General features: G+C 46.2%; 1 protein-coding gene across 2 annotated transcripts in view; it reads left to right on the top strand.

Annotated features, from left to right (window-relative positions):
• Positions 1 to 15,073, top strand: part of LOC8039352 (polynucleotide 5'-hydroxyl-kinase NOL9) — a 100,302-nt gene that overhangs the window by 65,155 nt on the left and 20,074 nt on the right. For both annotated transcript variants that reach the window (XM_029972573.4, XM_029972579.4), the window contains one exon: positions 4,978 to 5,088. In XM_029972573.4, coding sequence (XP_029828433.2) covers positions 4,978 to 5,088 — 111 coding nt within the window. The remainder of the gene's footprint in view (positions 1 to 4,977; positions 5,089 to 15,073) is intronic.

Below are 15,073 nucleotides of genomic sequence, written 5' to 3'. Positions count from 1 at the left end.
GCACTGCCTCTGGAGCCACTGGAACTGACACGGGTGTGGCCGCATTAGCCGACTCGAGTGTTGTGGGCGTCTGCTGTGAAGCTGCTGACAGATGCTCTCCCACTTCACCACAGGCCGCCAGCTTGAAGGCATTTAAAGTGCGGTTGTCGGCCAAGGTATGGGAACTTGGTTCATGTGTGCCCATGATAAGCATAGGCACCGTGTAGCTATGTTGGGCTTGCGGACCCCGACAAAGTCGCCAGGCTTGAAGATGGGTGGCCTTGGCCCCCCTCTTGCGGTCCTTGAAGCGCCTGCTGTAGGCCTACCTGTGTTGCACTCGTGCTCGAAGGTCGGCCAGTTCCGAAACAGGGTTCACAGAGAACTTGGACGACGGGAAGCCCACAACATCCAGCCGTGATCGAGGAACACGACCATGCGGCAACAGATCTGGCAGCCTGCCCCTATTGGTATGAGGCGTGTACCTGTGCACACTCGGGTATTCAAGGACATCTACTTCAAGAAGTTGATGCTCCAGACCTGCTAGTTGAATGAATCCCTTAAACACCGCGTTGAACCGTTCCACTTGTTCATCGCATTGAGGGTAGTAGATGGACGTGCAGCAGTGACGAATCCCACATTCCCTCTAGGAGATCCTTGAAGGTTGCTGACATGAACTGTGATCCGTGATCCATCTACACTTGATCCGGGTAGCCCTCCATGCTGAACGTAGCAGATAAGAAGTTTATCACAGTCTGCGACGTCGCCACTGATCCAAAGTGCACCTCTGGCCGCTTTGAATAAAAGTCGACCGGAGTTATGGCAAACTTGTGTCCGTTTTCAGCTCTTGTGAATGGCCCCACAATGTCCACTGCCAGCTTTTGCCAGGCCCGTTCTGGCTGTGGTATCGGCCAATGTGGTACAGTCATGAATTTGGCAGATTTATCAGTGATCTCAGCAGTTCCTGATGGCTTGGTCCACCTGACGATCAAGACCCAGCGACCAATACCACTCGCACAGTCTCTGCTTAGTCCTGATAACACCCAGATGGGTCTCGTGTTTCCAGATGAATCATGGTGCCCATTAACAACGCGGGGATGACCAGGCATTCTTCTCGCAACAGCACATTGTCCACCGCAGCCAGCTCGTCTCGCACTTGAAAGATTTATCAAGATGCATTTACAAAATGCTGGGATGAACTGGCTGTTATCTATGAATCCCGAACGAAAGCTTACCCATTTTTTTCACAGACCCGGACAAAAGCTCACCAGGAGAAAATTTCATGTTGATCTTAACATGAGTGCGGACAACTTAGGTGCATGCGTGCGACACTAAAATGCAAAGGTAAATTAAATTTGACAGGCACATGGTTTGTTTATTTTAATAGAAACAAGTGTATTTATCGATTGGTTAGAAGTGAATGCAGTCCCCTACTAGCTCCAGCAGTCTTGGTAGATCTCGATGTACCTGGAAGCCCTTGCAAATAGATGCTGCAGGCGCAGAGTGGTTTTTCGCACCCGCCTTACTGTAGGCTTCCCTCTCCGGGCTTGTGTGAATGCCGTGGCAACGAGCGCCTGATTTTGCTGTAGGCATTCAATCAGCCTCAAGACGCTTGGATGGGCGTGGCCGACGAGCTTCCGGAACCCAGTATTCCAACCTTCGTAGGTGTTGTTCGTCCGGTCTTTATCTTAAAGAGTGGCGTCGTACATATTCCACCATTCCGGGGGAAACTCCGGTCGTCGTCGGCGCACAGTCAAGCGAAGCGAAGAATTCGCTCTGGGTGCCTCCGCAGAAGAAACAGAAGCATAACGGAAGCGGCCGTTGATATACGTGTAATCAAAATAGTCCAGCAGGTAGCCGATGTCACCGGTAGACTTTTCCCTGATGGTTAGTTCTTGTGGGACAAACTGTGGTGGAAGGAACGCGAGCCTATCCAAAATACCGCACAGGTTTTTTTTTTTGTTTTTTTTTTATTTGATAATTTGTTTTGTACTTCTCCAAAAGGCCCATCTCCCGTTCCTTCAAAATATTTTTAAGAATTCGCAACTCAATGGTTTGTATATTACAGTTTTACTTCAGTTTCCCTTTCAAATCACCTTGAAATAATCCTTCATTTCAGATACAATTATAACGCACAATGACGGAAACAATGTAATTTTTTTAGCCATTCACTTTAAATATTACCATGACCCCCAAGAAAACCCATCCATTGGTAATAAAAAGACATTGAGGGTGCATTTAGCGTGACATACGCACACTGAAAAAGCGAGGTCACCGAAGGGTAACTTCGGTTCTTCGGTCCCTCTTCAGGTTCAGAAAATTCGCTTCACAAAGTTTTTTGGGCGTTGCACAAGGGTGCTCCGGCATACTTTGAGTCAAGCAAACTCGATCTTATCAGCTCCACTCAGTTTCGGTGACCTAAATTTTGGTCACAAAACGTTTCTTCTCTGCCTGCTATTGCTTATCTGTTGACACCTTTGCGTGGGATGGGGTACAAGTTCTCTTAAAAATGGTCCAATGTCCATCGCGTCCGCATTTTATTTCAGCCCGTGTTTCGCCCGAATAGCAAAAATAAAAAAAATTGAGCTGACCTTTTGTCTGGATCTGTCAAAAAACGGGTCATTTTTACTCCAGTGAGCTTTTGTCCGGTGAGCTTCTGTCTGGTGAGCTTTTGTCCCGTGAGCTTTTCTCCAATTACCGTTATCTACACTCCTATTGGTCCTCTCGTTGCTACCCCTGGATTGTGCGGACCACACAATGCTGCAGTAACGTGAAAGGCAAAGTGCCCGGAGTGACCTCTGTGACCCAATTCTACGGGAATTGGTCTCCGGGCCGCGTCCGCCGCGGCTACCTTCGGCAGGGTGCTTGCCGCGGCGGCTGCCGGGAACGCCGGCGCTTCCGAGAATATGGGCGCTTGGTGTGTACTTTCCCAAATTTTTGAATTTCGAAAATGTTAATAGTGGGCGCTTGTGCCGGTATGGGCGCTTCCTCGGTATTTTACGGTATTTAATTTTTGGTTGATTCTAATATTTGGAGAAGTAGAAGAAAATGAAAATGGTACAAATATGTATTTCACAGCATCTCTACTCACCGTATAGTTTGTTTCATTTTAGGTAAGAGCACAGTCGAAGTTTCAAACACACAACCCCTTCCACACAAACACTAAAAGCTCAAGTCTTGGGGCATTCGCTGCACTTGATTGGTTTAGCCAATGTTGCACTTTTGCCAATCAAATGCCACGTTCAAACGTTTAGCCAATCAAACGCCACGCTGTTTGATTGGTCCCGTTGGCTGTGCATCGACTTAAAACAAAGTACAGTAATCCCTCGTTATAATGAAGTTGACGGGATGGCGAAAAAATTCGATATAAGCGGTTATTCAATAAAAGCGAGAGTCCATAAAAAACAATGCCAGCAGCCTCAAAGGTGGACGGGAACACTGTGGAACACTCTGACCGTATACTGTATTTAATCGAACAAACCTCGGTTATGAACATCTCCCGGCAGCTTTACTGAGTAAAAAAATAATTAAGTGGAGTTTGTCTATGATTTCGTCCCGGCATCAGTTCTCCTCGAACTGCTTCAGGTATTGCAGGAACACTGTCACCGCCGCTGCACTTTGCATTGTTTTAAAGCAACCATGGGTCGTTTCGCGTCTCTGTAGTCATCGGCATTTCCAGAGCTGCCTCTCCGACGTTGCTTCATGTTTACCCTGGCCGCATCATGCAAGGTCGATCACAGCATCTGTGGCAGGAGCAACGACGGGAAGGTCCACATCGGCAAGCTCGAACGAATCAAAGTTATCTTCAGTGGCTTTGCCAACATGTTTTCATTGACTCCGATAGAGATCGTTGCAGCTATAGAAGTCGTGCGCCGGCTCGGCAAGCATGCTCGCGAGAGAAAATCTGACGTGCGCGAAGCAGTTGTCGATCTTTCACTTCCGGTTAGCGGACGCGCTTTCTCTTGCATGAGAAGCTTCTTGAACCCGTCCCATATATCTCGCTTGTTCCGCAAAATAGTGGACAGCGTCAAGCAGCCGATGGCGGAGTGTCAAATTTGGCGATTTTGGACTTGGGCCGTCCACTTTCCTCAACCTCGCAGATCTTAGCGACGTTCGGCAAACACTCCCAATCTCTCATGCACGTGTGTGCGTAGTTTGCCGCAAGCGCGCGCATTGGGGGCTTTCGAAGGGATGACCTTCTCTGGGCCCTAAGGGATGACCTTCTCTGACCTGAACCTGATTCCGACAGGCTATGTCGACCGTGGGCGCAGTGAGTGGCATCGTAACGTGGACGCTGCTCCCGCTGCTCCTTGCCCGCGTCGGCACATTGGCATCGGAAGCGGCGCTCTGCCCTCCGTCACCTGTTTACTCCGTTCTCTTGTTTACCATTTCTCCAATTGGCCGTTTGCCTCGATGGAGACGAGGGAGAGGACCAAGGCTCTCCGTGCACCTGTGTGTGGCCTTGCATGGACGCAACGTCGGACTCAGTTGACGTCTTTCTTCTTGAATGGCATATGTAATCTTTCCTGAGGCCATCATGAAACCACAGGTCTTTGGAAACTACCATGTGTGAGCTGTGTCTGTGCAGTGTAGGTACAAATGCGGTTGGAATTACTGCAGAAGGACGTTTCCAGTCACACAATCCTGTAGATTCTCAGTCACTTTCTTGCCATTTGTACCGGTAAATTGTTGTTGCCAGAAGTGGAGAGAAATGAACTTGATACTGAATCTCACAAGAAAATGCAAACACACTTCTCAGAAATCTTTTTTTTTTTTTCACAAAATGCTTGTTAAATTTTTTTTTTTTTGGTTTCCGAGAAATATATTGCATTGGGTTATATGCAGCAAGAAAAGCGCGGACTTAGCGAGTCTGTCTTAAAATAATCCATTTCTCGGAATAAAGAACTGACTGGTGGAATCTTAGCTTCCCATGGCAGCCGAGTTAGGAGGTAAAGTAGCAGCAGGAGGCTGCCCCACAGAAACCCTGCCATTGCCACGCAGGTCCCAAGCCAAGTTGAAGCGGGACGCCATGATGCTTGCCTACCTGGGTCGCAACATTCTCAACAACGACACCGTGACTCCTTTCTGGCTCTGGAGCACCGTGCCCTACAGGTAATTGGTGCTTCTTCGTCGAACACTCGCCACGCATCCAGGCTGCTTTGGGAAGGCAAGGAAGGGCATGTGGGCCCTGCATGTTGCAGCTCTGGGTTACCGAAAGGCGCATCATTCACGCTTTTCTCGCTTGTTCCTTCCCTTCTTGGAGTCTGGCAGAGAAAGAAAGTGGGTGCATTTTTTGCTTCCAGAAGATTGCAGATGTGTGTTTGTTTTTAAAGGTCAAAATGGGGGGGGGGAAGGGGGGGGGGCTTTTCTGTTTAGCTCAAAGGGCGTATTTTTGAAGGAAGGAGAATGGTTTATCTGAGGGACCTCTCTTTGTCTCGTTTTAATAATGGCTGCCTACCAGCCACGCTAACCGCACATGTTGCCACAAAGATGAGGGCGTTTACTACTGTACCCTTCTGAACTGTTTCCGTCAAAAGACCGCCTATTTCACGCCCATTCAAAGAGTGAGGCTCCCATTTTTTCTGCCCGGCAACTCTCGGGCGGTTCCGCGACATTTCTGGTCGTTAGCACCGAACAATGTCGTTTCATGCGAGCAGCCAGTTTGGTGACAAACGTGCACTTGTCGGCATTACCCAGCTGGAGCAAGCATCACTTTGGGCTTCGAAGCATCCAGAACCGGTTTCATCTTCAGGACGGGAAAACTCGTTGAAGCGAATAGGACTACTGAAAGCGCCAGGAAACAAGGGCTAGAAAGAAGGCAGACGGAGCACTTGTTTGCCTCCTTTCTAGTCCTTGTTACATGTGCTTTCAATATTTGTGTGACTTACCAACCAGCCCATCTCTCATCTTATTGCAGTTCATTAGTGTGCTATATTTCCCGAAAGGAAGCTTGTCTTAGACTCGGCTAAATATGACAGATACAAATGTATCGCGATAGTATTTGAGAAATACATTTCGTATTTGTATTTCTGTATCGCAATACATTTGGAATGTTTCTTTCTATCGCGATACAATCAGGATAAAATATATTTCGTTACATTAACCCCCCCAAAAAAAAAAAAAAAGTCCGAACGCTTATTTTTTTTAACTTCTGAGGGCATTTGCAGGGCCAAGGAGATGCCGGGGCATTGTTACTATGCTGACCAAGGTTCCTTCCTATTCTCCAAACTATTTTTCTGTGCGTCCTTTTCTTTCTTCTGAGAAGTGTTGCATAGTCGGGGACCCGAACCAGGTGCCGTGCCAGGAGTGGAGTTAGAGCATCTTCTGCCGCAAGTCGTTGGGTCGGGATTTCTGGGGTAATTGTTTGCTGGCATCGAATGCCCTGTGTTAATCGTCTCTGTTGCCTTAGTGTGCATAGTACACCCAGCCGGCAAAGCTGAGTCACAGTCCATTGCAGCATGAGCCTGGCGGTGGTTGACTTGAAATAGTAGGATGACTCGCGCAGTGAAGTTCAACGCATATCCAAATGTGTCTGGGCCCGTAATATTGCACGGCTCAAGGGTACGTCATCGGCCGACGTGAATGTGACCCGCTGCTCTGCTGATCTGAAACCCAGGAAGGAGGCCAGAGGTGGCCTCGCTGTGCCGACCCAGACTTCGTACACCTGCGACTTGTCTCGAGCGCTCTGTTTCTCGGAGAGCTCGCACCTGTGCCGGCAATATCAGGTGACAATCCACAAAATCTCCGTTTGGATGATGCCATGCGAAGCTTGAGGACTGCAATCTATACGTCGGTGGTGGAGGTTCGGCAGAAAGGACCTTCACAACAGGGATGCCACCGTATTGTTTTTTCAACCGTCACAGAAGATAAGACGTGTGTTCCAGGATGCTTCAGGTGGTCCACTATTTTCGAAAATTCCAAATGACACTGCCTGCACGATCTTCAACGAGATAATCTACTATGAATGTATGTATTGTCCTTCCATGCAGCAGCGTGATAAAGTTTCATGTTCAAGGCCACACCTAAAGATAAAGAATACCAGTGCATTCCACCCTGACGTATGATCACTGTTCACAGGGGTGTCCTTATGGGACAGTGGCGGGGTGACGTTTTGATGGGATTTAGGGTGACATAGAATTTATTTAGAGGTCCAAGTCTTTTTGCATTTCTCGTCAATCAGACAGGACGTCAAGGAAGGAACCGCGGTCAGTCCTTGATGGAACGTTTTTTTTTGAGCCCGCTGAAGACTCCTCGTCGTCCGAAACCACTACCTTCAAGGCTAAGGGCCAAGCCCATGGGAAAGTAATTTCGGGATCAAAAACTTCCACTTTAAACTTCAAGCTTCATCTCGGTTGGCATCTCAAACAAATTTGAAAAATGTATTTCAGTATCAGTATTTCTGTATTTGTATTTCTGCCCTCCCTAAAATGTATTCCTGTATTTGTATTTCCAAAGACCTTTTGCCTCTATTTATAATGTATTTCCAATACGTATTGCGATAAATTTTACAGATATATTTTAGTATCAGTGTTTTAGCTACTATTTTAATGTATCCCAGTATTTGTATTTCCAAATACACTTGAGTATTTCTGCCCATCCCTGATTGCTTCTCAATCACTTAATCGTACCGCTGGGAAATTGAGAGTAGCGTTCTGATCAGCTTCGTAACTTTCACAGTGATGGATGTGCCGCATCATTTGCACCAAATTGCAGCACGAACGAAAGGCTGTTACATCCTGCGCCAAAGCGTCATTTTTGCTAAGAATTGCGCCACACTTAGAGCAAGGGCAGCTCGACTGAAGCGAGAAGTAAATATATGCTTTTATCGGTCCGTTCTATTGTTTAGAGAAGTAAAAGGGAATGAAAATGGTACAATTATGTATTTCCCCCTGTCTCCACCCACCACATAGTTAGTTTCGTCTTGGGTCAGAGCACAGTCTAAGGTTTGAACACATGCAATCACAAAGTGGCATGTTCAGTAAAAGCGCCAATTTACGGGCGTTCGCTGCGCTAGATTGGTTTAGCCAATGAAAGAACACGTACGGATAGATGACAAATGCCATGTCACACTTTTGACGATGTTTGCTTGGTTCCATTGGCTCATATCGTAAAACAACGTCGGCAAAGTCGGGAGCCAAAAGTCCGGAGAAAAATGGCCAAAATAGTGGGATGGCGGCTACTGTAGTAAGACAGGGTCTGTTACTCCGGAGGAGGTCGTTGGATTATTATGTCCTCCGCACGCCTTCATGCCGTGGCTAGAGTGTACGGTGGCACTTGCGCCGCCCGCTTCAACCTGTATGGCCTCAGACCGGTGCGCACGCGTCGAGCTTCACCGCTTTGCGCCGGTGTGGTAGGAGATGCGGCTGATGTGGGTTATTGCGATTGGCTTGCAAATTGTGCTCAGTACTATTACGGGAGGACTTTCTTTGGTTTTGGATGTAGGTTGACCTCTAAATTTAAAAAGGCTGTGCCGAGGAAGGAGAGGAAGCGCCAGTCTACATTTTAAATATGGTACTCAAGGTAGTCCACGTGCAGCAGTCAATCGAAAGGGCTGCAAACTTTGACTCAACTCGAGGTTTAAACAACGAAAAAGCGCAATGTCACTTTTAAAACAAGACTGAAGGTTTTCATGATATTTGTGTGTGGTTCTTTCTGCAGTTTATTGTACTAGGATCCTGAGTTCGGTGCTCATAAAACTTTAGTGGGACCTATTTTTTTGATAGATGTTTTAGTTGATATGCTGATTTTCGCCGTCATTTTGCGGGAAATATATATACGGGGTGAATGAACTACCGAGGGTAAAAGAGGGAGGGAGAGAGATGCTTTATCTTAACAGAAGTCTTGCACTATGCTTAGTTTTATGACCATTTTTTTCACACCCATTGTAAATGGGACCTAGAAGTCTTTATGTTCCTTCCGCACCCTGCCTATTCTCACTATAAAAGGTAATAAATAATACGCTTTAGTACCGAGGAGGAATGCTCAAGGAATATCAGATATAAACTCATTTAGCGGTGCAACGACATTTTCATTTTCAAGTGACGTGCTAACAGACGTTGGCATCTGCCCCAGAAGCGTCAGTTGCTGCTCCTATCCTTTATTTTTCCAGCTACGAAATCTGCTAGAAAAGGTCAAATGCCACTTCCATTGCTGCTTTCAGTCAATTGCAATTGCTTGGTTTGGTGCAGACGATTAGTAGAATGTAAATGATGGTCAACAGACACCGAAAAGAGTCTGCAGCCGATTCTCTCTCCTCTACCCGAGCAACATATTGCAAGCAAGCATTTGTGAAACGGAGGATACAGGTGGCCAAGCGTGTTAAGAGGGCGCGGTACCTCTATTTATTCGTCCGTTTCAGCCACCAGATGGCGCGCGGCTCGAAACGTGGTTGAACGCGCAACTTCTAGATGGCGCCAGTATCGAGGTGTGAAAAGGCCCGCGTTATCCGCTGCGTGAAATAGATCCCGAAATGTGCCGTGTTCTCCCGGCGGAGGAAGTTTCTCTCTCCCTCGCGCGCGCTTGGTATGTACGCGCGGTGGCCAGTGGTGTGAACTTAGCGAGAAAGTCGCTAAATTTAGAGTGTTTTCAGTCGTCCTAACGACAATTTTGTGTTTTTGGAGTCTTAGCGACTTTTTGGGGGACTTTTTTTTTTCTAGTTATGTAAATTGTTACTAAAGCTACGTGAACGGGGGGAAAATATGTCAGTCGGATAGCTCTCCAGTGGCTTCCAGGGGACAGCTCTGGATGTCACTCATTTTTGTTAATTTTTATTCATCCGGTTGTGGGTGAGGTGACGTTCTCCGACCCCGAAGCAATTCCCTCGCTTTAACGCGGGTTAAAGCGAGGGTTTTGTTCGATAAGGATGAAGCAGAACAGGCTTCCGCTGTTTTGTTTATGGACCAGGATCTTCTCGCCAACGCCTTGAGTCGCTCAAGGTGTTGGCGAGTCCTTGGGAATGGGACGGCCGACTCCAACTATTCACTTGTCTCGTCACAAAAAAAAAACAAAAAAAAAACACCTTTACGTTTTGATAAAAAAAAAATCCGAAAAAGGTCATCATCATCATCACCACTCGGCGACTTTTCGCTAAAACTGGCGACTTTTAGGTCGCGTCCTGGCGACTTCGCCCAAAAAAACTTAACAGCACTGGCGGTGGCCGAGTCCGGCCTCTGCGCTGTGTGATGCACTGGGTGGCGCTCGTTTCTGTTCGGAGGTAGGAATAAAAATACCGGTCCCCTTTTTTACGACGCTCGTTTCTATAGCTTGTTTTTCTTCTTTTTTTTTTTATCTCAAGTGACCTACAGTACCGCCTGTTCGAAATCGTCCTTTGCGGTGAGCGATTGAGAGTCAGGTTAGCATTTTATTTGGGTCAGCACTACACGTTCAATGGAGACCTCGGGCGGCGATGTAAATATGCATTGCTCCCCAAAGTGTGCCCAAGGTGCGCAATGACAATTGGAAAGGGTATTGAAGGCGCACGACCGTCGGTTGGTAAAATACGTGCGTTAGATTCACTTATTCAGTCTAATAATTTTTGCCAACGTCTTTCATCTGTCTCGACAAATGATATGGTCGAGTCTATTGATAACCTTAGCTAGATTGGACGTACGGAGTGTCCGGGCTTTAAATAAATTTGCTTCGTTTATGTGAATGAATAACTGTTTTCTCTTTTCCGTGCTCGGTGCTATGCAAAAATCGCTGAGATGTTATGGTAGCTCAGTGTGGCGGCGTTTTGCACGCTGACTCGCTATTGCATTCGCTGTGCACAATATTTGTTCAGATGGAATGTGCCAAATCGTATTTCCGATCGATATGATAGATTTACTTTGCTACAGTGTTAATTATATTTTCCTGATTTAAACTGGTTCGTCCCTGATCTGAGCCTAAGTTCAAATTTGAAGGGCAGACAGACTTAGCGTCGTAACAGCCGTAATGCGCAGAAAGAAATTAGTACCATGAAAGAAAAGCAAAAGGATACGAGGTGGCTCAGTGTTATAGAAGTAATGAGTGTGCAAAAAATGCCATCGTACGTGGTTTTTTTTTTGTTTTTTTAACTCTCCGCATCGCTGGGAAACGCTCAAGGTACCAGCAAAGACAGCGAGCTGGCGTGAAATTTTCATCGAGCGGAAAACGAGTGTCATTTTTATTTCATCATGCGCTTTCATTTTGATATGGCTCAAAATGGGCGTGAAATAGTAACAGGTAAGGCAACAAAATTTAGATGTTAGGTCTGGAGCACCGCCATACTCAGCCGTGTTGGGGGCATCTCTCGCGAGTCAATACGGCAAAGGTATTGCGCGTCGAACTGTACGTGAGAGTTATCCATTTCAGCGAAACCTTGATTTCGCAAAACTATTGTGGTTCGAGTCGTGGCTTCCAGTACTTGGAAGCCACGAGCGAGAAATAAATGACAGTTGATTTTGAAGGACAATCGCGACGTGGAAACCCATAAAAGAGAGTTCCAATAAGACGAGAGCTTCCCCTTCTCTTCAAGTGCGTGGGTTACGCTCTCAATCCTGCACCTGTGGTAACACTGCAGGCTCCTAAAATCGCTTTGAAAACGTTCCTGATCGCAACAACTTTTTTTTTTGTCGAAGCGCTATTTCATTTTTTTTTTTTTTCTTTTTGTCTATCTTGATACCCCATCAGCGCAAAAACTACCATAAACTAAAAAAAAAAAAATAGTGGGCATACAACGACAACCCACCCACTGGGACCCGAGTCAAGGCAAGAACAACTAACTACTAAAAGGGGAAAAAAACCATGTTCGCATACACAGACAGAACGCCTCCATCGAAAGAAATGAATCATGCGCTTGTTCTGCCAGTCTCGTTGTGCGTCTGTCAAAAGCCACAAAGGAGGAAGACAATCAGCGCCTACACCCTACACCACGCCCCTCCCCTCCCTCCTCCCCCCCCCCCCCCCCCCCACCACCCCTAAAAAGAAAAAAAGAAAGGTTTCTTGGGCGCGCGCGCGGTCGCCCAAGCGATGACCTTGGAAGGGTATGCGATTGTAGCACGTTTGTCCCCCAGTTGTGCCCCTGTCTCAAATGCCACGGTCCGTTTCTCCCAAGCGCCCGTCTTATCTTCCCGAGTATCAACTCCGCAGTGATTCTGAATCATTCCGATGCTTTCCAACGTTGCAAAACTGTTAGACGAATATTTGCACAGAAGTATACACTGTTCGCGGAACTATCTACGGCGCTAAAATTCAAAAGCGCCGTGTTGGATTCCGGAACTCGTGTAGGCTTAGCTCATTGTTGGAACATTCTTATTCGCTCGATGAACTCCACAAAACGTGTAAATATTAGAATGAACTTTCCAGAGAACGATAGTTGTTGTCGGGGTTCCAGGCGACCGGACAGGTCGCAATTATTGGCTGATTAAAAATTTTATTTCATAATCACAATCGTATCATCAACACGCCATTTCCTCATCACTTCTTCTACGAAAAGAGTTGCTGTATTCGTAGCACACACAGACGGAAACGGTTGAGACTGTGCCCAAATAATATCTTCTTTTGGCAGGTACTGCGCAGCGATTACACACAATGCCTCTAACATAAACATGCTGCTCCACATGTCTATTCACAAGATGCAATACATCGTTCTCCCAACTTTGTTGAAATGGGCATGAAAGCGCGTAACCGTCACTTTTTTGAAGTTGTACTTAGAGGTGAAGTGTTTACCGTAAAAAGTCGTTAATTATTTATTTTTTTCGTTCCACTACAAAGCTCGATTCACTTAATTTTTGTTTTTATATCGTCTCTACAGCGCTTTTACGTCGGTACTTTCATGTTAGAGGACATCACATAATGTGCGAAAAAAAAACAACAAAAAAACGGTAGGATCGATGCTGCATAGCCTTTTGTTTGTGGACATCAAGAAAAAAAAAAAGATAGTAGTTGTCTTCACTTCGCACTGCATGTTTTAGCATGGAAGTTCCTATTTGGTTATGATGTCTTTATTTTCTTAAAAATTGTATACGGTGATTTAAATTACCGAATTACAGAAACGTCGAAATTGTATAATTGCTTTTCGTTGGGACGCCATGACGACAGCGACACTCGTGTTCCCTCGTGGTTTTCGCCAGCATTTCTACGATGAATTGCCAAGATCGCGAGATGCAACAGCGTGACACTCCGTCTTCTGTGACGTCATTTGTTGCACTTCGGGACCACTTTTGATGTATGGCCAGCATAAGACGCTAAACACACCAGTCGGAGACGCGCTGCAGGTGCCATAGTACTGCTCCTAAGAGTAGCTCTCACTTGCTTTGCTCCGCGACTGTGATTCCCTCACAGCAGCTCTGACTGAGGGTTGCCAAATTACGGTGAAACGGAGTACAGACAAAACAGACCGGAAACGAGCTGCCAGCATACGATAGTCAAACTCCAACAAAAAGGATTAGTTTCTTCCCAAGCTGGACGACATTTACCGGGCATCTTTAGAGCTGCGAAGCTCAAAATCACGCGTACTCATAAGATTTTTTTTTCTCGCGTGTTAGTGATTTTTATGATGTCCTGCAAGCAAGAAAAAAATATATATGGTGAAGTCACTCCGAGGGTGTACCCATAACTGCGAGCCACGAACATGAAGGATTCGCTAACATCCGTCAGGAGTGTGAACAGTAAATCGTCACGCAAACATATTCTCACAAATATTTATTTGGCTTAGCAAGTAGAATACTAGTATACTAACGACATGTGATTATTGTACACAAGATACCATTTCTCGGTTCTTCAAAACCATTTCCCTAGTCTGAACGGTCGCGCTACGGGCCGCGGCTAGCCGTGCCCTCGATAGACTACGGAGCTGCGTTGTGTCGTCTGCTACTGTACCGCCAACAGGAGAGCGATAGCTCTGTGTGCTCCACAGATGCGTGTTGCGGTATAACTCTGTACGTCTGTCCTAGAGGAAGACAAAAAGATAGGCTCTGTGACCCCCTCCTAAGCTAACAAAAACAAACAGAAGTATACTCGTTTGGACTGAAAGGTTTACAAAATAGTGACCAGACATTGGAAGAGCATATGTCACAGAACTTGGTTTATGAAATGGCATCATTATTTCGAGCAAGAAATCACCTGCTCACCACTGGGACGATGAAATCGTCACTATTTATTGCGTCAGGTATATTTGCGCTCGTGAAGAAAAATCTGAACACATCCTTCTCCCAAAGTCCTATGTCGAATACTAAACACGTTTTTAAACATCTATGCACAAATAACTAATTTTTTTCTACACTTGTATATACACGTTAATTAAACGACGTCAAACCGCATTTTTGATTAGATCTTGATGTCTACACCAACTACATTCATATTTTTTAGGGCTTTATTGAACGATAACTTCAACTATAGTTAATGGAACATGATGGCTCGATCTCAACAAAAACCTCAACGTGCGAAGCTTTCACAGACGGTCGCTTGCGAGTATTCTCAATGTGAGACTTCAGAAGCTTTCGCTTGCCATAGGGAGCTTGCTTTCGACTACAGCACTGCACGGGCCCGGAAAGCGCGGAGCGCGCTGCTGTGGGGAGAGGTTGACTTACAAGATGACGTGTTACGTGGTCACGTAAGATGGCGTCATTTCGTGCAGCGTGATCACGTAAGATGACGTCATTTCGTGTAACGAGATCATGTAAGATGACGTGTTTGTGTCACGTGATCACGTAAGATGACGTCAGTTCGTATGAACCGACGTCATCTTACGACAACGCCAACAACATTAGTGCCGTCCGGAACCATTGACCTTAGAAACGCGCCTCTTCGCTTGAAGAGCTGATATGCGTTGATTGTTATTTGTTTCTTTTGCCTACTACAGACCATTCAAAAACTCGCCTTCTGGGTGCCACCAACTTTGTCAACTGGGCTGTGAAGCGCGTTCGAGCGTGCGCAATACCTCTGTAGGCCGAAAGATTGTACACTGAGTATGCGTTCACAGCTCAATGACTTAGGCATTTTTCGTCAGGATAGATGCTCCCACGAGAAGAGCGTAATGGATATGTGAATAGAATTGGAAATTTGAAACATTCTAGTCCAATCGCATTTTTCTTTGGTTATCAACGCTTTTTAGCGTCATCACGAGACGTTCAACCCA

This window comes from Ixodes scapularis, unplaced genomic scaffold (assembly GCF_016920785.2).
Source record: "Ixodes scapularis isolate PalLabHiFi unplaced genomic scaffold, ASM1692078v2 PGA_scaffold2__306_contigs__length_199485367, whole genome shotgun sequence".
Classification (NCBI taxonomy): Eukaryota; Metazoa; Arthropoda; class Arachnida; order Ixodida; family Ixodidae; genus Ixodes; species Ixodes scapularis.
Note: the sequence above shows the minus strand (reverse complement) of the source record. Positions and strands in the feature narration are given on the sequence as shown.